At 35.3% G+C, this 25,410-nt stretch overlaps 1 protein-coding gene across 1 annotated transcript in view; it reads right to left on the bottom strand.

Annotated features, from left to right (window-relative positions):
- GRID2 (glutamate ionotropic receptor delta type subunit 2) overlaps positions 1-25,410 on the bottom strand; it is a 1,056,494-nt gene that overhangs the window by 439,483 nt on the left and 591,601 nt on the right. The window contains exon 4 of the mRNA XM_087962873.1: positions 1,068-1,273. Within this exon, the coding sequence (XP_087818999.1) occupies positions 1,068-1,273 (206 nt within the window). The remainder of the gene's footprint in view (positions 1-1,067; positions 1,274-25,410) is intronic.

The following is a 25,410-nucleotide window of genomic DNA, read 5'->3' as shown; positions in this document are numbered from 1 at the left end:
ATAAGCCAATCTTTCTAACCATCAAATCCATAAATCACAAGTTCGTTTTTTTCTTTTGTTCAGCAAAAAGCCCATAATTTTTCTTACTATAATTTTTCTGAAGAAAATTTAACAAGAGAACAGCAATATAAATGTTAGGAAATCAAATAAGGAGGTATAGTGAAGAAAGAAAATAGAGAAGGAAAAGAAAGAAAAGGTGAAAAAACATCCCTTTGAAAAATGGTTGACAATGCACCATTTTGAGTTTTATTTGTTTGACCACAAATTTGAGGGAGAATTTCATAAAAGCCATTTGTGCTTTGTTCTAGCATTGTTCCCAGTGTCACTGTGGCCGATGGGTTAGCTGTCAGTTACAATATCCCACTGGTACTTGGTATGGGCAAATTATGAATGTTTTCCTTCTACTTAAAAGTTTGAATGAAGTGGTTCCTGCTTCTGTTTCCATTAAATTAATGAAGATATTAATGGAAGAAGTAATTTCTAATTAACACATGGGAATGGGCAGGGAAAGCAAGTGTGTTATGATACCAACTCTGCAACTCAAGGATGAAAAGGTAGAATTTGCATTGTGATGTCATGACACACATTTCATCATTTTGGCCTCATTGTAATTAGGAATGACACCTGCATCTTTAATAATTCAATATTTGAAAGTAAACCAATAATAAATACAGCACAACAATGGAATAAATTGTGCAGGAAAATAATTAGTGAACAATTATGCTAATAGGTAAAATTCCAAACTCCATTCCCATAATGTTTTAGTTCAAGAACAATTTTTATGTTATAAATAATAATAAATGATATATATTTGTTCCTCAACTTGGTGTTCTCTAGAATGTGTTAGAATTTTCAAAATTTCTGTACAGTATTTGACAACTGACTATTGGATTTGAACTTCAAAAGTTTGAGCAGATTAATGCATACATACTTTCCTACACATATTGTTCAAATAAAAGGGAGGGAAATTGCATAATAATTCCTTCTTGGTCACAAAAGTTCAAGTTGCTTTGTCAGAAGTTTCAAAGGGAACTGAATTTTAAGTGTCAGCTGGTGCCTTCACTCACCTCAGCAATGAAAGACTTGGCTGTCGAAGGGTTCATTACCAAAATGGCCCGTCTCAGCGTGTCTCGATAGCGGTTGAGTTCTTCAATCCGCATGGTGGTGAAGAGTCCTGTGATCATTTTATTGATGTTGTTCTCCACTTTTTGAAGTGCTACATCCATTCCCTGTTGAGATACTTTGTCCAAAAACTCTTGTATTCCACGGATATCTGGGAACATTAAAAAAAACTCATCAGAATGCTAATTACCAAATAGAACACATACAAAACTGATTTGGTCTTATCTGGAGAAAGGTATTGTGGCTCACCGTTAAGCAACCATCCCCAGAAGCCACATTAACTTAATATTCATTGCAACTGTTTGCTAGCTACATTCCTGACATGTCCTAAAGGGCTAATTTGTGAGGGGAAATTTTTAGGCACTAGTTTATTTCGAAATAAACAATTTGAAACGGAATTTAATTATCCCTGGTTTGCTTTCCTTGAATGCTCGTAGTATGAGACCAAATCCTGACAGACTGCGGTGTTCATTAAGTAACACCTGCCAAGAAAAAGGACAATAAGTTATCAAAAGACAATCTACCACTGATTTTACTCCATCAGATAGAACCCAGAAATCACATTATAACAATAGCTCCCCTGTCATCAGGAAGAAATTTAGAAGTGGAAAACATTAACAGCAAGGGCACTTATAGTAAATACGTGAAAAGAATTGAGAATTTGAAACAAGTATGTATACCAGACAGAGTCACACCTTGAGACCAATTGCATGGATAAACCTTCAAAATCTAATGATAGGAGCACTTGAAAAATTAAAAAGGAAACCAGGTACAAATTAATATGAACTGAGAAGAATGGGCTACGAAATGGTAATGGGTAGGGGAAAAATAATTCCTCTCTTTGTCACTCTAACTAAAAATAAGCTTCTAAAACTGATTAATTACATCTCAAATTAAAATTAGAGTGCTTCAGGCTTTTTCTGAAATGCAGAAAGCACCCTAGGTGATATCTGTCAGGTCTATTCTAATGAGAAAAATACTTAAATTTCTCTGGTGCTATTCTTACTTACCTGAAGTTTCCAAGGTTTCATCATTAAAAAAACAAAACAAAAATAAAATCACCTCACTCAAGCAATTGACCTTACATGTGTGTTAGTTCTTCCTTTGAAAGCAGGTCTTCCTTTCCCATCTTTCCATTTAAAGTTTTGTTCAGGTATGAGTTGACAATATTGGATATAAGTATCATGTCAAAAGCTGCTAGAAGTATGCTAAAGGGTTAAAAAAAAGACCAACAGTTGTTTTTGCTAGCGCTGTCGCAATAATTATTTGACCGAGGACTGATTTAGATATATCTGCTTTCATAGAAAGTCTAGAATACCCCAGGGTTAGGCTTCCTCGGACTGACCTCATGCATGAAAATAGTCAGAACTGGATGCCAGAATTTTGGTTGAAGATAATTAGGCAGCCTAAGAGTGGTGTATTGGCCTAGAGGTGGAGCTCTTGCCTCACAATCAGGAGGCTGTGAGTTCGATCCTGGGTAAAGGCAGATATTTCTCTCTCTGGGCACAATGAGAATATATCTGCTGAACAAGTTAGTTAGTTTACTTTATTGTCATTGCATCTCATACAATGAAAATAAATGTCATCTTCAGTGTACAAAGCTCCACATTGGCTGCAGGAAGGACATCCAGCCATTAAACACTCTGCTAAGCTCTATTCAGTTGCCCAGACTCCAAGGGATTATGGAGTCATTAAAAGACGAAGAAGATAACGATAATTAGGCAGCCCAAACTAACTTTCTAAAAGGAAGAACAATTTAGAAGTGTAAATGCATATATGTGTAGGCAACTTAATGTCCCTGAACAACAATGGACCATAAATGTCTCTTTTGGACAGGGCTTTAGTAAAAAGTCTGTCAGTGCCAAAAGAGACATTTATGGACTGTCTTCGAGTTTCTTTAGTTTCTCATTTTTAAAAATGAGAAGCTGGTGTATGACAAAGCAAAGCAGCAGAGCCCATCATTTTTATACCTGAGAACACTCACGTTGGGCCACGCTGACATTTTAAAGACATCAAAGTGATAAGTGGCTGCAGTACAGCAGTGTTGGAAACTCATCTGCTCAGAAACAGGTTTTAAAATAAACATTAGGGTACAAAAAAACCCTTCTGTTGGATGCAGTGTAGGACACAATCGGTAGCAATAACATCAGTTTGTTTTCTGTTTAATGACTTCTTTGGGGTTTACCACCTATCATAGCAGCCACATTTTATTTATTTATTTTATTTATTTGTTTTTGTTAATTGGTTACAAGATAATAGGTATAATTGTGAAATATTTCTAGACTTTCTCAACTGTGTTAATATCAGATATATAATGTGGGTTCCAGACATTTCAGACATTCTGAAGCACTTTAGATGATACTCTCAAAATCCAGATGGATTTTGACAGACTTGAACACTGGGCCCTATCTAACAAAATGAAATTCAATGTAGAGAAAAGTAAAGTCCTACACTTATGCTTGGGTGGCAGGTTGGACTAGATGACCTACAAGGTCCCTTCCAACTCTGTTAATTTGTTAATCTAAAACCATTCAAAATATCTTCTGCATGTTCAAAGTGAGCTTATTCCTGCATTATTTACCGTAATTCTTTGCTTATGTGAGAGATTTCACACTAACTTTGTGGCTTTAAGCCAGCCTCGAGTCCTTCTTTAAAAAGATCAAAATGGTGAAATGTTGTAGCACAAATGTTCTTTAGATATGGTGCAGGTAGTCCTTGTAGTCCTTGACTTACAACAGTGACTGTTCAAAGTTACAATGGCACTGAAAAGGGGATTTACTATCATTTTTCACACTTACATCCATCTGTTGTAGCATCCCCCCATGGTCACATGATCAAAATTCAGATGCTTGGCATTTGACTCATATTTATGACGGTTGCAGTGTCCCTGGATCATGTGATCCCCTTTTGCGACCTTCCGACTTAACAGCTGTGGCAAGAAAGGTCGGAAAATGGCACAAAACTCCCTTAAATTAACAAAGGTCTCACTTATCTACAGAAATTTTGGGATCAGTTCTGGTCAAAAACCAAGGACTACTTATATTATGTTAAGTCTGACATACTTGTTTAGAGTTTATTTCCTCTGCAAATGGATTAATATGGAAATGGTTCACTGAAAATGAAAAAAATAAAATAAAAAATAAAATCTGAACCCATGCTTTTAGGAAATTGTGGCTTACAATTCTCCCCAGCCAGCAGATATGAATGGGAACCAGAGCCCAAGGAAGAGAAAGGCCTTTTCTAGATAAATCAAGGGATATAATTGCAGTATTTAGCTAGAGCCTTCAGTAAATTTCAAGTAGCACTAAACATTGAATAATAGCTTAGTGCTACTAAAGTATATGCTCATTCTAAAAATATACTTCCAAAAGATAGTAGGTGATGGTTAATTGCAGCTCCTATTTAATGTCTAAATCAGGGAAATTAAATTCAGTCTAATCAGCACTGTTAGAGGTCTAATCAGCACTGTTAGAGGTCTTTTTGGCACTTCAAGGACAATTTAAGAAGCAACACAATTATCAAACGACTAAAAATGTGCCAGATTTAAAGGGCATCATAAAAATATATGGTTTATCTTTAACCCTGGAATATCTATCTATCTAAGGGTATTCCTGCAGACTTACAAAATTAGTACAAAGTTTGAAATAAGGTCAGGGTTTTGTTTTTTTTAAATAGGCATGAGTGAATTTATACCCTTTTGTTGTGTATAGCTTGTACCTAAACAGATTATTGTTTATTTTTTTCCCTCATCTTCTCAAAGTACAAGAGGCATAATTCATAGATAAATATGTTTAGGAGAACTTGTGCAGTACTGGAGATAAGAAATTAAAATATTTACCAAGAAATCCTTAGTTCACTTTCATATCTAACATGAGAATTAAGTACTTAGTAAGACTCATTTGTAATATATAATATTTACAATCTTCTTTGCATGGCTATTGCATGGATTACAATAAAATAATGTACCAAGGTCTTCAGAATATTCCAAAATACTATAGAAGTAGTAATTATTATTGTTATAAGTGTTATTATTAAATCATACTAATATAAGCGGTAATTATACACTGCAGAATTAGAATGCCACCTTTTAACAGAATTATAGCATTAACTATAATTCCATACCTTTAAAAGATAAAAATGATACAATTCCTTTAAATCACCTTTTGATCATGTCTGTATTTAAATTTCTATTTTTGGCTGGCCTTATAATTTAAAGGGAACAGTCCAACAGGTAGGGATGAGATGCTACCAGTTCACCTGGTTCGGGTGAACCCGTAGCTAATTTTATCATTTTTAATGGCTGGCCCATCCCTGGCTGGCCCTGCCCCACCCACCCTGCCCCTCCCAGGAGTCTCCACACAGCCTATTTTGGATCCCAGGTCCCAGGGCCCTTGTGGAGGCTCAGGGAGGGTGAAAAATGGGCCTCCCAGAGATTCTAGAAGGCCAGAAATGGGCCTGTTTCAGGCCTCCTGAGGACCTCCGGAGCACGGGGAGGCTGTTTTCACCCTTCCGGCTTGAAGAAATCCTCTGAAACCCAGGGAGGGTGAAAATGCCCCCACCCACCATGGTGCAGGAGGCACACCATGGCCATACCCACCCAGCAACCAGACAGAGAACCAGTTGCTAAAAATTTTGAAGCCACCCCTGCCAACAGCCTTACAATTTAAAGGGAACAGATAAGAGACATTAGACAACATTGAACCAGGATAAAGGTCAGGATAAAGCTGTATCTAACAACAGACCAGTTTCTATCAAAACAATCAGTCAAGCACTGAATTCATTGAGGAGATTCCGGTCTAATATCTTGTATCTAGCTCAGAGCAGCTACCTGGGTAACTAATACGAAGAAGAGAAAGCAGAAAAGACAGAAAAACTGATGATGAAGAGCTATCAGGATTTATTGTGACAAATCTAATGCACATGATTTTTTTTGGCATAAATGCTTCACTGCTGGGATGGCATCCGATATTATTCCTAAACCAAATCTTCCAGAAAGATACCTTTATCTTCACTGCTAAAACTTTCATCCTTCAATTTTCATCCTTCATTTTCATTGTCCTGCTTATTAAAAGTAATGAACAGAAACACATACTCCATGTTGATAGGATATTATTTTATATTTTCAGTTAATGGTGAAATAATTATAGAAAAGGTGGAGATCAGAGGGTGTGGTAAGCTTTAACCAAAGTAGAAATTAGGACTCTAGCTAATTTATTAAATGTCCAGATGAATTGCCCCCATCAAATCTGTTTCCCTAACCACCTCCTCACCCCCCAAACAGTCAATTCTTTTCTGCATAATTTCTGTTTAAGTCACAGAATGATGGGAATTCTTTTCTGAATGAGAGGTTTATAATTTTGTTAAGGGTAACAATTGAAACAGAAAAACAGCATTGCAAGCTGTTATGCTTTTCACAATATATAGTGGCATTATTTATAGTAGGCATTCACAACATACAATAACAATAGCACTTAGACATATATACAACCTACCCCCATATAGTGCTTTATATATTGCCTCCTGCAACCCTATGCCAGCAAAAACAGAGCTCGGGAGGGCTGCAAGTGGTCCTCGCGAGCTCTGTTTTTGTTAGCAGAGGCATTGTGGGCTGGTCCTTTTGTTAGCAGAGGCATTGTGGGATGGTCCTTCCCTCTGGGTCAGATCTAAGCACCCTGTGGGCTGGATCCAGCCCCCAGGCCTTGAAATTGACACCACTGGTCTAAATCTTCCCTACCCTTCTTCCAGGAAAGCCACCTATTAATCTTTCTTCTCCATTCTTGACCAGACCCAACAACTGCTCTATATACATAACTTCTCTCTTCAGCTTTTATCTTCAGTTATTTTATTCATTCCACAAACAGAGTTTTCCTCTTATTTCCTTCTGTATCTTTTCCTCTCTCCTCTTTTTAGGCTAGACTAGTAGCATGTGTCCTAGGAACTGAAGAGATCAATATTTGCTTCCCCCAGCTCAACTCCCCAACACCTTTATACCTTTATACACCTTTATGGGATTGCTCTTTCAACATCTCACCATACCAACTCTGACTAGCAGCCAAGTTCAGCTCATCAGGCCTCATGACAGCAAAACTTCTAATCAAGACCAAAATTGAGTTGCTTTTTTTCTTTTAACTCACTATAATGGTTAGCTCATGCCAGCAGAATAGTAACCATGGCAAGTTGCTAAAACCCATAAGTCACAATTCAATTATATATGGCAGCCTTTCAACTGTAGAAAGGCAATGGAAAGGAAGGAAATAAATCATCCTTTCCTCTTCACTGTACTGTTAATACTTCTGTATAAAAAATAAATTCAAGTAGTCCTTTGAGTTGTGCTTAACTGAAATGCTACAGCAATAGCAATTCAGCTTCCAAATTCAAATTGGTTTGAAGTTGACATATTTCTCATTTTGGAAAAGAAGTTGACATATTTCTCATTTTGTGGGAAAAAAGTGAGGAAGAAAATATTTTGGACCCTATTCATTTGGATTAGGAAGGAAAGAAATTGTTCCATTGCTAATCTTAAAGTAAACAATAAATGGATTTGAAAACTAAAAACTTGACGGAGAGATGGCAACCGACACAAGATTACAGTTCATTCACTGTAGCATGTTCTAGAGAATGCCACAGTGGATTGTTGCTTTGATCGTAGTGGCATATCTTGGCAGTCATTATTTTCCTCTAGTTAAATTCTAAACCAACCCAAATAAAAGCAATATCTTCCATTAATTTATCATGAGTCGTGAAAAATAATTGTCACAGTCTATGATGACATAAGGTTATAGTGTGGTTATAGTCATAAGGTTATAGTGTGTTAACTGAAACTTAGGAAAGATGAATGCACACACATCCCAAATGGTTAAGTTGTATTCCTAATGAATAATCTAATCTAATCAAAGGGGGAGTAATTGTAGAAAAGGGTATGTCTTGAAAGAAAGCTACAATCTCCCCACTTTTTCTCCCCTAAACTTAAGGGGGGGAGACTACAAAAACAAATCAACTGCAAGGTAACAGAAAATCTATACATTACCAACAAAGGCTGCAATAATTCAAGAATACAATCATTAAATTTTATAGAAGAAGCATAATTTTCCCCAAAATAAAATGTTTTCTTCTCCTACCATTTCTGCAATTATTCAGTTAAAGGGAAATGCATTTTTTTTAAAAAAATCACCAGGTGATTTATGCAAAAGGCTGCTTTGTTCCCAGGAAAGCCACCGTATTACAAACGACACTGTCCAAATTCTTATCAACAGTGCTTTGTGAACCTGTTGAGTCATTCCTCTTTGCTCAGTGATTGCTGCAGCAACAGAGGTGCTTCATCACAGGAATGAATTGCTCACTATTCGGGCACACTGAAATAGCTTAGCAGGAATTTCAGTTCTCTGGACGAAACGCTGAACATGCTGTCCATCTTCACATAAAACTTTTAGCACGCAAAATTGGCACAATCCCAAAATTGGCTCCAGAGGAGCTTCTTGGCTTGCTCTCTTGTCAGTTATGCATTTTCATTCAATTGTGTCCTAAATTACATTATGCATATAATTTAGCCAGACTGATTAAAAGCAGTTCTCAATATTGAACATCACAAAACGGTGAAGCAGTCACCAATGACAGGATAATGGACACACTGGGAAAACGTCTAGGAAATACCCCCTCCTTATTTATTTATAGGACATATATAGCTGCCAATATATAATGATTCTAGGTGGCTCATAACCATCCATAAAAAACAAGGATTAAAAATAAACTACACTTATCCTCAGGTGCCAGACCTAACAACGTCCCAACAAAATCCACATCCTAGCCCAATGCTTTGGTCAAAAGCCAGATCTTCATGGCCTTCTTGAAGGTGAAAGAGTTCAGGTTATCTCAGATGTCATGTGAGAGGCTATTCAAAAGAGATAGGGCAGCCACCAAGAATGCATACCTCTCAGGTCCCAGCAGATGACAACATTTACAGGATAAGACCTGGAGAATGCCCAACCTATATAATCTCAGTATGATGGATAGACACCTTCGGAGTGGGTGGGGATAGGCAGCCCCACAACTAAACTTGACCCCTGAATGGCATGGACCCTACTTGAAATGAATATAATTGATTTCAACCATGTGTTGTATTATATTTATTGCATTATGTCAAACAAAACCTATTCATGCTAGTAAAACTTATGAAGCTAGACTACTTCAGCTCTCAGTTCTCAAACACATTTTTCCCCTGCCAATATAAACTAGTTGAGAGATACTGGAGGAAAAAAAAATCTTTTAATATGTAAGCAAAGGAAACATCTGTCCAGTCTAGCTTCCTTTTTTAAATAACTTCCGTTTGTATATTCTGAATCTGAAATGCACTTATGCCAAAACCTGCACTTTTCAGAATTGGGTTGTTTGGAACTAAAGCAAAAATAAGAATGTTATGAAAAGGTCCATGTATAAATCACATATTAAAAGAAGCTAGCAGGAAAGAAGTTTGTGCAAACTATTGGTTTGCTAGTCCCAAAAGTGCTTTTTCAATAGGCAACTGGACTTTCTGGTTTTTCTTTGAAGATATTTCACTTCTCATCCAAGAAGCTTTTTCAGCTCTGACTGGATGGTGGTGAATTCCAGTCACTCATTCCCTACCATCAAGTCAGCACTGAAGAAGCTTCTTGGATGAGAAGCGAAATGTCTTCAAAGAAAAACCAGAAAGTCCAGTTGCCTCTTGAAAAAGCACTTTTGGGACAACCTGGATGACTGAGAATCTCTATAGATATTTGTTTGCTGCAATCACAAAACAATGCAAAAAGGAATTGAAGAAAAAAAACATTCTTCTTTCTTTACTTTCTCTTTAATCACTTCAGGTGTTGAGGGAGATACAAAGTTTTGGTTCTTGCTCTTCTGGCAGCCTCAACCATTGTTATCTGATACTGTTGTAGTTTGTCTTTGATGTTGTCTCTCCATCTTTTTCTGGGTCTGCTTCATGTTCTTTTGACCTTTTTCACTTTTTGTATATGCCTTTTATGCAGTATGGAATCCCAAGACATCATCTTCCAGGTGAACAAACCACTTTATTTGCTGTTTTTGTATGTAGTTTAGGATTGGTTCTATGCCAATTCTTTCTTTTACGATATCATTTCTGATTTTATCTCTTCTGATCACTCCAACAGCTTTTCTCAAACATCAAAAATAACATTCCCTTTGCAATTATACATGATAAATGAAGACCATTAAATCTCAGGTGCCAAGATGGTATAAAAACCTAATTAAAATTTCTAAGTTATTTTTATAATGATTAAGATATGTTATTTATGTAATTGGGCAACTGGCCTCAGAAATTGGATTTTTCTTCTTAAACTAAAGAAGAAAACTAAAAAAAAAAACTGAAATAATTTGAAGCCAAACTGAAATGAAAAGACTGGACTCCTCCTTCTTCTATGAATTGGTTTAAAAAATTGAATAAAGTTATGAGTGATTCCTCTGTAGATTTACATAAATTCTCTAATGCAGAAATGATTTCCTACAGCTGTTATTTGAAGTCAGCCTCAGTCAAATTATGTGTCAATTTTAGGCTGGATAAATAACACTGAAAGAACTCTCTCTCTCTTATGCAGATTTATCCCAGCCTGCAGGGTGTCTCCACTTTTCATGAAATGAAGAAAAGGACTTGAAGGTGTGCCTTCTAGGTTGTAGCTTCAGAGCTATGAAAATATTTAAGCTTTGTCTCCATATTCTGTTCAGCTTTTTGTAAGTTTTTAAAACTGCAACCTAATTTTTGATCCCATTATGGATCCTGGTCATTTTTGTTGATATTAGCTTATTTTAATCTACATTTCTATTTCTTCTCCTTCTCCTTCTCCTTCTCCTTCTCCTTCTCTTTCTCCTTCTCCTTCTCCTTCTCCTTCTCCTCCTCCTCCTTCCTCTTCCTCCTCCTCCTTCTTCCTCTTCCTCCTCCTCCTCCTCTTCTTTTTTGTAAATAATGGAAGTAGATGATATACAAGTGATTTTATCGATCAATTCATAAATATTCCCTTTTCTTTGCTCTATAGACATGACACCTAATGCTACAGGTTCTTAGGATTCATTCAAAGGATGCTCCTAGGGCTAAAAGATAAATGGGTATTGTTGATTTCTGTATGCTCTTAAACAAATGCAATAAACATGACAGATGTTAAAGCAGACTAGATTATATATATAGACTAATTGCCCTCAAAGGAATAAGTGTTAATGTTATAAACTCTTAAATCTTTTAGACTCAATCATCCATAAATAAAATCCATGTACTAGACATTCTGGAGAGACAGGGAAGATAATGGGATAAATATTAAGCATAAACAAGAGACAGGAGCAATAGCAATAGCACTTAGACTTATATACCACTTTAAGCCCTCTCTAAATGGTTTACAGAAACAGTTTATTGCCCCCAACAATCTGGGTCCTCATTTTATCAATCTCAGAGGATGGAAGGCTGAGTCAACCTTGAGCCAGTCAGGATCAAACTGCTGGCAATCAGCAGAGTCAGACTCCTATACTGCAATACTGCATTCTATACTGCACTGCCAAGACTCTATTGGGAGGGAAATTAATTAAATATGAGCTTATCTCATAAATGGCAACTCGGTCTAGGTGGCAAGAAACCGGAGAAAATTCATTCCAAACATTCCAATACACAGAGATGAACTTGGTTGTGCTGTCCAAGGTCCTGTATTTATCTGTAATACTAGCATTGAAAATACTTTACTAAGATTTGTGTGATTCTCATTTACTTCAATTGTCTTATAATGTAGCTGTCATCCCCCAAATTGTATGCTAAACAAATCTTCTGGGAGTTTACTTAATCTAGGTGCTTAACTGTATTGTTTATTTACCTTTGAGGCTTCTGTTGGTATAGTTTTCACAATGCTAGTTGACACATAAAACTTTGTGTAACCCAGAGTGTTTAGCTCTTAGACAATCAGAGTGTGTTTTTTATCTCAGGAAGACTCTTTTTCACAAAACTGAGTCAACCGCTTTAAAAGCTTTCTATAATTTTTGAAGATATATATATATATATATATATATATATATATATATATATATATATATATATATATATATATATATATATATATTCTTAAGTTTATATACTTATATGTGTGGCATTCAGCTTTGTTATATTTTCCCGTCATAGTAGTTGTGCTTTTAAAGTTGTAGCGACGTTTCAGCAGAATCTCATATGCCATCATCAGGCTATACAGAAGCCTGATGATGCAGATGAATTCTGCTGAACGCCGCTACACTTTAAAGCACATACATGACGTACATATAAGCTGAATCACACATATACATATATATATATATATACACACACACACACACACACACACACACACACACACACATATATATATATATATATATATATATATATATATATATATATATATATATATATATATATATATATATATATATATACTATTTTCACATTTAACTAGAGAGTAGGATGAGAAAGACATCCCTGGACAATTTTGTGAAAAAAGACTCCTTGTTGCAAGGAAATATTGCTTAAAACATGGCGATTTTCCTCCCCTTTGCAATTCCTATTCATTTGCAATATATTTATGCCACAATTTGACTGGAGGCTATATTCTGTGTTAAAGATATCATTTAATAGAGGCTGCCGTTTATTCTTGCCATTGCCGCTATTTGATTATTACTGTTTTTTTATTACTGTTTTATTCATTGCTGTTTTGACTGTATTGCTGTTTTTATTTAGTGCATTGCATTATTTTTTAAAACGTATTTTATGAAATATTGCAGTCTTATACTTCTGGGATGGAAGTGGTCTCTAAGATAACATGTAAATGATTTAAACAGATAAAATGTACATATCTGCTGTGTTTGTGTACAGAACAGATGGTGTGCAAAAAACCAGCAGTCAGCATTATTCTTAACATAACACAATGTTCCCTTCACTCAAAGTAAGAATACCCTTCTGGCTGTCCAAAACAGCCTCTTTACAATCAGATCTAGAGACAAACATGCACACACATACCATTTTACATTTCTCTAACCAACTACTTCCAACTACCACCTGGAATATTTCTTCCAGTTTTGGTCACCACATTACAAAAAGATGTTGAGTGTAGAGTTGTAATTGCAGGAATATTCCAATCTCGGATGGCAAACCTCGGATAAAGAATGTTTCCAAGCAAATACAACTCAGGCAAACAAAGTCACTAATCTAAAGGAGGATTAGAGAGAGGAAGTAAACATATGTTAGACTTTAACTAGAGATAATTAATTGTATTAATTACTGTGCTAAACAGTAACAAAAGTTAAGCAGTAACAAAAGTTAACCAATGATGGAGGATAATTTAAAATGTGTATAAATGCAAGACTAGACTCCAATAAAGATCATCATGATTCAGTTGTTCATGATCAAACAACTCGACTGCCTCGTGATTACAACAGTTGACACTTTGGGAAAAGTGCAAACAAGAACAACTAAGAGGATTAAAGGCCTGGAGACTAAAACATATGAAGAACGGTTGCAGGAACTGGGTTTGGCTAGTCTAGAGAAAAGAAGGACTAGGGGTGACATGATAGCAGTATTCCAGTATTTGAGGGGCTGCCACAAAGAAGAGGGGATCAACTTATTTTCCAAAGCACCAGAAGGCTAGAGAAGAAACAATGGATGGAAACTAATCAAGGAGAGAAGCAACCAGGAATTAAGGAGAAACTTCCTAAGAATGAGGACAATAAACCAGTGGAATAGCTTGCCTTCAGAAATTGTATCACTTCTGTATCTGGAGGTTTTCAGAAGAGACTGGACAGCCACCTGTCTGAAATTGGAAGTTTTTAAGAAAAGATTGCACAGCCACCTGTCTGAAATTGTACAGGGTCTCCTGCTTGAACAGGGGGTTAGACTAGAAGTCCTCCAAGGTCCCTTCCAGCTCTATTCTGATTGAAGTTAACTTCATGAACATATACAAACACATCACTTCAACTCCCAGAATTCCTGAGCTGACATGACTGGAGAAGGAATTCTGGGAATTGAAGTCCACAAGTCTTAAAGCTGTCGAGTTTGAAGACCCCTGCTCTATACCATTCTGTTTTTAGCCCCCCATCCTGAAAAGAGACACATGTGCATTAACTCATTTTTTTTTTATATGCTTCTTCTCTTGGTTGGGCAGTGTGGTGGCTCAGCAGTTAAGAGGTTGGACTTGTCCATTTTTACTGGTGGATTATACCCCCTGTTTCTATTTTATATCATTGTGGGAAATTAAATTAGTCATTCTAGCCACTCAGTATATAAGCAATTATGAAAGAAAGTCATCTTAAGGATCATCCTTCTCCTTTATAGGAAATATATAATGTTAAAGAAATTACAGTTGTCATAAACTTGTAGTGATAGGATAAAGGAGAACAAATCTATTCCTAACCAGAAATGGAATGCTAATATATGGAAACATTTAAACATTCTTCTGCAAGAGTATCAAAGAAAATTATTTTCAAGCAATTTAGTCACAATTTATTGAGCTGTTTTTCTATGACATAGTTGCATGCCAGTTTTCTTTTAATTTTTAAATTTACAAACCATAACATAACTCCTGAGTGGGGTAATAAAATTAAAATCAGTAAATAAATGATGATCATAATAATTATCATCTCAATTATAAATATGGTTTATTGTATGTCAAATATACAGAAATTGTGTCTTGTACTTTCACTATGTTTCTCTTAGTTTTTAGTTTAATAAAAGTAGCTAGCCAATGATAGCAGTGTTCCAATACCTCAGGGGCTGCCACAAAGAAGAGGGAGTCAAGCTATTCTCCAAAGCATCTGAGGGCAGAACAAGAAGCAATGGGTGAAAACTAATCAAGGAGAGAAGCAACTTGGAACTAAGGAGGAACTTCCTGACAGAACAATTAATCAGTGGAAGAACTTGCCTCCAAAAGTTGTGAATGCTCCAATGCTGGAAGTTTTTAAAAAGAGATTGGATAACCACTTGTCTGAAATGCTATAGGGTCTCCTGGCTAAGCAGGGGGTTGGACTAGAAGACCTCCATGGTCCCTTTCAACTCTGTTTTTCCATTATCCTGCCATCTTGTTCTTTCTTGTGCCCTTATTTTATTTGTTAGCTTTGCCTTTTACAACTGAAATGTATTTTATTTTCTTTGTTGTATTGTGAGCTGCCCAGAATCGTTCTGGAGTTGGGGTGGGGGAGAGAGCTCCTAAATCAATTCAAAATACAGGAGCATGACACACAGCATCAATATATTGTTTCTAAAAGCAGCTCAATCTTTTTCCTGAATTGAAGGGCTGTCTGCCCCACTATCCTAGGAAAATATATTCTATTTAAGGAGGTGCTGACAGTTGCACCCTAAGTGCCCTAGCAGTATTGTAACTTGTCAAGCAGCTGCATCATTAATAAACTACACAGATCTGATATTTCTTAGTTAAAAGATAGAATTCCATACAATCTCAGGACAAGGTGCAGCTGCTTTAAAGAGTTTTAAGATGGTACAAATTGCACAATTAAGACAACTTATATGATGACTTTTTCATGAAGAATTAACAGGAATGGCAAAACCTCTGAATTCAAAAATTCTTGCCAAGCATAAAGAGAGCACAAACATTCTTACCCACTGAATAATCCACATCATAATATTAAAGAGACACTACAGTTCCTATATGTCCCATTGTCCAGCCTGATCTGAAATTGAAAATCAGCAAACAAAATTCTTACTTTTTCTCCTTTGCAGCCTGTTAGATATTTACTTCTGAAATCAATTCCTATCATAGGAAGGCCTTAAAAGCCCCCTTCCCTTTCTCTTACCTTTTCTTATTTAAGGAAGAAAATATTATAGCTGATTCAGGCATGCTTCTTTTTTAAAAAAAAAAAAGTTTTTATTGGTTTTTAAAAACAAACATAAACAAACAGAACATAAAAACATCAAGCCATCTTCCATATGTATACATACAGTGTGCCGGTTGGTATTTTCAATCAAAAATTAAATACCTTAGTATCATTATTAATCAATCATTTGACTATACTTTTATTCATTCATGTTTTACAAGATAATCATAATTTACTTTGTTTGTTTTATAACAGTTCATATTATCATCCTAAATCTATCCTAAAATCATTTTGTAGATATAATAAGAAAGAAGTACATCTTTATATATTTATTATTTTCTAAAAGTCTACACATTCCATGACTGTATTTTATTGTCTAACCATTGATAGAATAGATCCCAAATTTTATAAAATTGTTTATCCTCTTGTTCTCTAATTTCAAATGTCAATCTACTCATTTCAGCACATTCCAAGATTTTCCTAATGATTTCCTCCTGTGATGGTGTTTTCTCATTTTTCCAGTTTTTGGCAAATACAATCCTAGCCGCTGTTAATACATTTACAATCCGATATTTCAAGTCTTTACTATATATTTCAGGTAAAATTCCCAATAAAAATATCTCTGGTTTCAAGTCTATATGTTTTTTTATCATTTTTTCCAACCACATGTGGATTTTAGTCCAGTATTTTTTAGCATCCGCACAAGTCCACCACATATGGTAATATGAGCCAGGTGTCTGATGACATTTCCAACATTTTTCGGATTTATTCTTGAACATACTTGCTATTCTTGTCGGGGGAAAATGCCACCTGTAAAACATCTTATACAAATTTTCTTTATATGCTGTTGACATTGTCATTTTATAATTTTGAGACCACAATTTTTGCCATTTCTCTAAATCAATCCCATATCCAAAATTCTTCCCCCAAGCAATCATAGTTTCTTTAACTTCTTCTTCTTCTAGTTTAATTTCTAATAAATATCCATACAATTTTTTAATCAACTTTTCATCAGTACCTGTCAAAATCTTATCTAAATCAGTCAATTTATCATAGAAACCTTCCATTTTAGAATCTTTATCATACCTTGGATGTATTTGCGCATATGAAAACCAATTCATCTTTATACCATGTTCCTCTAGTTTTTGTATAAATTTGAGTTCACTCTTTTCATTCAATATTTCACCATATCTAACTGTTTGTTCCTTTTTGTATGTTATAGGATAAGAAAATGCTTCAATAGTCGATAACCAGACTGGAATTTTCAAATAACATTGTCTTTTAATCTTCTCCCAGTTTAACCACAGAGACTCCCGTATATAATGTTTTCTAAAATACCCCTGTGTTTTAGTTCCTTTGTACCATAAAAAAGCATGCCACCCCAACAACAAATCATGTCCTTCTATTGTCAACAATCTAGTATTTCTTAGTGTTATCCATTCCTTAACCCACATCAGATTTGTAGCTTGATAATACAACTCCCAATTAGGCAAACCAAATCCTCCTCTAATTCTAGCATCTTGCAAAAGTTTTAACTTTATTCTCGCTTTCTTACCTTGCCATATATATTTCAACACAATTTTATTTAAATCTTCAAAGTAATCTTTTCCAAGCCTAATTGGAATTGTTTGAAACAAATATAAAATTCTGGGTAATATATTCATCTTGATTGTTGAAATTCTCCATATTAGTGACAGTTGTAAATTTTCCCACTTCGCCAGATCTAGCGCTATCTGCTTTTTTTTTTTTTTAAACAAGTTTTATTAATTTTTAAAACACACAAATTATCATTATTCATTACATGTTTAAACCTTTTTTCATTGTAAATTTAACAAGTCAGATAAATTATGATTCTGTTTTAAACCATTTCCATATAACATACAAAAACCTCTTATTCAATTTCTCTTTACTTCTCTTTACTCTTATTCAATATCATTATTATTATTTCGTCTATTTCTTTCTGACTTAGTTACCATTATTCTCATTCTATATTTCTGCAAGCTTTTACTAATTCTCCCCCAAAAAAACATATACACAACACACAAAACATAAAAAAATCTTTTTGGAAAGTAACTTGGACCCAGGTATCTCTCTCTTCATGGACTTCAATTATATTCATACTCATCTTACATATCATTACTTATTTTATTTACCATTCTAAGCCTTCTATATTAACTTCTCCACATATTTCACTCTTCTTAATTCTATCTTAATTAATCATCTTAGTTTGAATCATTATATTTGTATCTTTTGTCCATTTTTTATCATCCCTTTGTCTCATTCCTTATAAAAAAAAGAAGAAAATAAGTTTCTCCTGAAATCATTAATAGGAGTATGATGCCTTTCTATCTCCCCTAAGTTAATCAAATTAACCTTTAAGATAACATCCAGTACCCAATCCAATTTTGCTTGGTACATTCTATCTAACTAGTACATCCAAAATAATTAAATACATAATTAGACAATAAATCCAAATATTAAAAACAAATACTATAATAAAAATTTTATAATAACATCAATACCATAATCTTATTAAACTCTTTAATTAAAACAGTATTCTAAACCTCCCCTATTATTAAATTTTAAAGCCAATCATTTTTAAACATTTTAACATTTTAATCTCTTATCAACTCTTAAACCATTGCAATACTACCATCTCATCTTATGTACCTCGCAAAATCTTTTTAAAAAAAATTATACTTTATCCATTATCTATAAAAAATTCCTTTTTCATTTAATTTCAAAACATTGTAGCTTTTCTCCACCTTTTCCCTTTCTTTCTTCTCCCAACAAACCTTTCTACCCCCCCCTTCTTCTAGCCTCTGCCTTACTGGCTTCCCTTCTCTGTCGTATTCCTTTTCCCTTTTGTTTACTATCATCATATTGATTTTGCACCTTATTTTTCCCTTTCTTAAATGTTTTTTTAGATCTTAAGTCCTTTAGTTCTCTTCTTTTCTCTCTTCCTTCTTTCTTGATCAAATTCTGAGATTTATTAAAAATGGCTCCTTCCTTTCTTTCTTGTTCCTCTGCTGTCTTCATCTGTTGTAATGTTTGTTGATAGTTAGTAAGCGCCATTTCTAAAAAAAAGGAAAGCTTCTTCCACACCATCTTTACCATTTTTTTTGCTTGTTCATATTCTTTTCTTAGTTCCTCAACAGAAAAGCCATTATAAATCTTTTCTTTTCTTTTCCCTTCTTTCTTCTTACAACAACCAGAATATTCAAAAGAAAATAAAAAAAAATAAAGCAGTCCCAAAGTTATCAGTCAGTCCAAACCAAGGCAGAGTTCTCACTTTCTCCTTCTGGGGTAATATCAATCAAAGAGAAAGAAAGTCCAAATCTGTTTAAAATCTTATTGTAATATATTCTAGTCTTCAAATCCTTAAGGCATCTCCTCCAACAAAGTCTTAGCATACAAATATTTTCTTTTTAATCCTCTCTCTTCCCACTCATCGCTTAAAACCAATTTTCACCTAAAAAAAATAGGTTTCTTAATATCCAGTTATTTATTCCGTAGGAAAAGAGGAAAGCTATCCTTTCAGCACCATCAAACTGCCGCTTTTTTCCTCTTCTGGCAGGTATTATTCAGAAAGTGGAATCCACACTACGTATCTGATATTAGCACAATTGAGAAAGTCCAGAAATATTTCACAAGAAGAGTTCTCCACTCCTCTACTCGCTGTAGAATACCTTATGCCACCAGACTTGAAATTCTAGAACTAGAAAACCTTGAATTACGCCGCTTCGGTCTGACTTAAGCATGGTATACAAAATCATACATTGCAATGTCCTACCTGTCAATGAATACTTCAGCTTCAACCATAACAACACAAGAGCACACAATAGATACAAACTCAAAGTAAACCGCACCAAACTTGATTGCAGGAAATACGACTTCAGCAATAGAGTGGTCAATGTCTGGAATACTCTACCCGACTCTGTAGTTTCTTCCCAAACCCCAAAAACTTTAACCTTAGACTGTCTACTATTGACCTCACCCCTTTCCTAAGAGGTCTGTGAGGCGTGCATAAAGCGCACCAACGTGCCTACCGTCCCTGTCCTATTGTTTCTCCTATTCTTTTATTTTTCTTATATGTAACCATTTCATGTATTCACAACTATGTATACATTTATACTTATTATCTTGTAAACAATTGACAAATCAATAAATAAATAAATAAATAAAATAAATAAAGTTATACTTTTCAGGAATTTTATTAAATATGTCTTAGAGTCCTAGGAGCCAAGAAAAACTTTCTCCTTTCAAGCACTTTCTCCACTTCCTCCTGCGCATTCTTACCCGGCTGCCAGCTTCTTTGTGGCGGCCATTACGGACCGCCGCTGCACCGTCCTGGGAAAAGGGGGTTCTACTGCCGGGAGGGGGTCTGCAACACCCCCAAACCCCTCTCCGGATCCCCCTACCTTCAGCTGCCCCTGCAGGGCAGCCTGGCTCCACCCGCCTGGGTCGGAGCCCCAAAAGCGGCTAGCGCGGCAGGATCGCGCAGCTCAGCAAATCCCTGCCGCTCGCGAAGCCGACAAACCGGAAGTCAGCGCTATCTGCTGTTTAAGTTTGATATAATTATTCTCTTTTAGTGTGCTACATCTTGCTGTCAAATATATCCCCAAGTACTTGATCTTATTCGTGACCTGAATTTTCAGTAGGTCTGCCAGTTCTTCCTTTTCTCTTAATAGCATATTCTTTGTCAAAATCTTTGTCTTATCTTTATTTATTTTCAAACCAGCCACCTTTCCATATGTCTCTATCTTTTCTATCAATTTTAGAGGGTCTTCTAAGATGAAAACCAGATCATCTGCAAATGCTTGCAGCTTAAATTCTTCCTTTTTGATTTTCACTCCTTTTATATTCTTTTCATCTCTAATATTTTTGTTTAGCACTTCCAAAGTTAACACAAACAACAAAGGTGATAGTGGGCACCCTTGTCTTGTTCCTTTTCTTATATTAATAGAGTCTGTCAGTTCTCCCACTATCATTACCTTTGCCATTTGCTTATAGTATATAGCTTCTATTGCTTGAATAAATTTTCTAGCAAAACCCATCTGTTCGAACAGTAATAACATGAATCTCCAATTCACATTATCAAATGCCTTCTGTGCATCTAAAAATATCAGAGCCATTTGTTTTTCAGGATGTGCCTCATAGTATTCCAAAGTATCCAAGATTACTCTCATATTGTCTTTAATTTGTCTCTTTGGCAGAAATCCATTTCGATCAGGATGAATAAAATTATTTAGATATTTTTAAGTCTTTCTGCCAATATTGAAGCAAAGATTTTATAATCTGCATTTAGTAGAGAAATAGGTCTATAGTTCTTAATTTGTAATGGATCGGCCTCCTCTTTTGGAATAAATGTAATATGGGCTTCTGACCATGATTTAGGTATCTTCTTCTTTAACATAACTTCATTCATAATTTCTAGCAATGGAAGATTCAACGATTCTTGTAATGTTTTGTAAAATTCTGCCGGAAGTCCATCTGGGCCTGGTGCCTTTCCATTATTTTGCTTCTTGAGTGCTTCAGTTAACTCCATCATCGTTATATTGCTTTCTAACATTGTTTCAATCTCTTTAGGTATCTGAGGTAAATTAGCATTCTGTAAGTACTGTTTAACTCTTTCCTCATCAATATTCTCTTGCATATATAGTTTCCCATAGAAGTCTTGAATGATTTCCTTCTTCTCTTTACTACCATAGCAAACTTGGCCTTGGTCATCTGTTAATTGCAATATTTTCCTTGATTCTTTCTCCTTTCTCAATTTGTATGCTAACCATCTACCTGGTTTGTTTGACTCTTCAAAGTAGTTCTGTTTAGCACCTCTAATTTTCTGTGCTAATTCTTCTTTTTCTATTTGACCCATTTTATGTTTACCTATATCCATTTTTAGCTTGATGTCCTTTTTCTGTGGCATTTTCTGTAGCTCTTTTTCAAGTCTTTTATACTCATCCTCTAAGGCCTTAGAGGCTAATCTTTTCATAGTATTTCTTTTCCTTGTATAGTCTATTATCAAGCCTCTAACATATGCCTTCATAGTATCCCATACATTCTGAATTGATGTATCTTCTTTTTTGTTTTCTCTAAAGAAAAAAGCCAATTCTTTCTCCATCCACCGTGTGAAGTCTTTTTCCTTTAAAATAGTATTATTTAACATCCATCTAGATCTTCCTTTTTGTCCTTTCCATTTAATTGTCATTGGATTGTGATCTGCCCAAGTATTTTTAATATATTAATATATATTAATATTATATATATATATATATATTTAATATATTAATAAAATATTAATATATTTTAATATATTTAATATATTTCAATATTTATTTCTTGAATATTACTTTTTAATTCTGTTGACATCCATATCATATCTATTCTGGACCATGATAAGTGTCTATTTGAATAGAAGGTGTATTGTTTAGTTTTAGCATTTCTTTCTCTCCATGTATCTTTTAAGTTTATTTCATCTACCATTTTAAAAAAAAGATTTAGGGAGAGTCTTTCTGTTTTGCTTTATTGTTTTCTGTGCTGTATAATCTAATTTATTGTCTACAATTCCATTAAAATCTCCCATCATAACTATATTAGCAAAGTCCAGTTCAATTATTTTCATATGTATTTTTTTCTAGAATTCTTCTTGTTTGTCATTCGGAGCATAGACTGCAATCAGGAGTGTTTTCGTATTATTGTCCATTATTTCCACCATTAGTATTCTTCCGACATCATCGGTATAAATCAATTTTGCTGGGATGGTCTCTTTAATATATAAAACCACTCCTCTTTTCTTACATTGTGTCAAGGAAGTAAATATTTTCCCTAGTTTTGGCTGTATCTCCAACAAAGCCAAAGATCCAAATAGCTATTGCAAAAAAAAAAAAAAGATAAAATGAAATAAAATAAAGCTGGTGAGGAGGGATAGCACAACTTAGAAAAAGTAAAAAAAGCACACTGCACTTTGTTTAATTATCCAAGGCTCTTATTATAACTCTCTTCTCCAAAAACTTATCACCTTTTTTCCCCCTAAGTTTCAACACCAGACTCCAGCTGTTGATAGAAACCCAGAAGAGCACCTGCAATAATACTCTTCCATACTCTTCCCTCTATCTTATCAAATAGCAATGTCCTTGAAAAAAATCTCAGTTCTTTCTTTCTCAGTTTTGTCTGGTCACAGGAGAAATAGAATATTTACAAGCGTCTAGTTGGCAGTGTTACAAAGTTTCTTTGCTTTCACTTTCCCCCTCCTTTTCCAAGCAAAATAAAATAAGATTTAATAAAAAAAAAGAAAAAGATATTAAAAAAAGAAATAACTAAAAGGGAATCTCTAGCAAAAAGGAAAAAAAATAGATGGAAAAGAAAAAAACAGTCCAGTTTCAAAATATAAGATCATGTATAGAAAATCCAGCAATGAAAAAAAACCATTACTTTGACATTCCTGTTTTAAATCGCTGCTTAATCACTTCTGTCAAAACTTACAGATTCTTTCTTTTCCTTGGGGTGTCCTTTCAGATCTTAGAATAAAGAAAAAGTTCTCACCAAACCAGCACACTCTCTCTTTCTGTTCTCTTTCGTATCGGAGCTGTCCCAACTTCAGCAGCTTTAATGGCTGCCTCTTTGCCGCTGGCAAGAAGAGCTTCTCCTGGATCTACCAGGGACTTTGCGGTATCCCTGGGATCGACAGGATGCGCTCTTCACTTTCACCGTCTCTTCAGGATGGTTTAGATCTGATAGGACCATCCAGGAGCAAAGATATCAGCAGCGATCTCAGACCTCCAAGATCGCATGCTGTATCGTCGCGACGCCAGCTCCGCCCTCTCCGATTCAGGCATGCTTCTTGTGCTTTCCACATTTCTTTCAGGTTGTAGAAAACTTATTTATAGATTTCGTGCTTCACTTATTTTCTTCACCTATCTGGTAGGCAATATTAGAGTTCAAGTTCAGTGCCCAAGTATAGAATAGCTGGTACCTGGCTCAACAGTAGTAACTGCAAGAGGGATCTTGGAGTCCTACTAGACAATCACTTAAATATCAGCCAGCAGTGTGCTGCAGTTGCCAGAAAAGCCAATTGCAATCCTAGAATCAAGGTTATGTGAAGTGTTAATACCACTTTATAATGCCTTGTTAAAACCACACTTGGAATATTGCAACCAGTTTTGTTATGAGATAATAAAAGAGGTTGAGTCAAGATGAAAAATAGGTTGAGACTCTAGAAAGAGTGTAGAGAAAAGCAGCAAAGATGATTAGGGGACTGAAGGCTAAAACATGAAGAATGATTGTAGGAATTGGGTATGTCTAGTTTAATGAAAAGGAGGACTGGGGTGACATGAGAGCAGTGTTCCAGTATCTAAGGGGCTGTCACAAAGAAGAGGGAGTCAAGATGTTCTCCAAAGCAACTGAAGGCAGGACAAGAAGCAACGGATGGAAACTAATCGAGAAGAGAAGTAACCTAGAACTAAGGAGAAATTTTCTGACAGTGTCAACAATTTCCTGACAGTGTTAACAAGTGGATCGACTTGCCTCCATAAGTTGTCAATGTTCCAACACAGGAAGTTTTAAAGAAGCGATTGGACAACCATTTGTCTGCAATGGTATAGGATTTCCTGCCTAAGCAGGGGTTGGACTAGAAGACCTCCAAGGTCCCTTCCAACTCTGTCATTCTGTTATTCACTGGAGAAGCCTGGGGAAAAACAGCAGATCCTACTCAATAGTCTTATCAGTGTAAATTTCTGCTCTTAGTTAAAGTTTTGACATCTTAGGCCTGTATACGATTTCCATATAATAATTTAGATTATGGCTGTACAAATCATTCAGAAGATGATCATGGAAGCTGAAAATGTAACACTTGTTTTCAAGTTATTAAAGCAGCTGGTACATTAAAAGTGCTCCTGGGTGACTCTTTAGGCATGTATGCGAATAACCACTTCATTGCTCATTTTCTCCAGGGTTGGTTCATTTTATTCAGCATATCATTATGTTACCCAGAAACTGTCTCTTATTAGAAAGATAATAGTTGGGTTAGCAACATGGTGCTAATGGATGCCATGTACCTGCTGAAGACTTTAAAAAATGTCCAAATCTCACAAGATGATACAAAAGAATTCTGCCATTATTTCGATATGCTGTTACAGAAGACATTCATGACATTTTAGCAGGTGAAGGTGAAATTACCCAGAGACAACTGGAATCAGAAAAACTGCTGAACTCTGGGTATCGGTAACATTTAAAGTTTCCTTCTTCCCATATTGTGATGATCTGTAGCCTTTAGCTCTGCAACAAAGCAATGTGATGTGTTCAATCATATGTAGAGCCAGTTTGGCCTAGTGGTTAAGGCACCAACAGCTAGTGGATAAGGTCTCTACACAGGGGTGGGATTCAAAAATCCCAGAAACCGGTTTGCTGCCTGGTTGCTAGGTGGGCATGGCCATGGTGGGCGTGGCCTACTGAAACTTCCAGGAGGGCCATTTT

The sequence above is a fragment of the Notechis scutatus genome, chromosome 4 (genome assembly GCF_049901735.1).
Source record: "Notechis scutatus isolate UNSWTSFEM ecotype Mainland chromosome 4, rNotScu1.2, whole genome shotgun sequence".
NCBI lineage: Eukaryota > Metazoa > Chordata > Lepidosauria > Squamata > Elapidae > Notechis > Notechis scutatus.
Note: the sequence above shows the minus strand (reverse complement) of the source record. Positions and strands in the feature narration are given on the sequence as shown.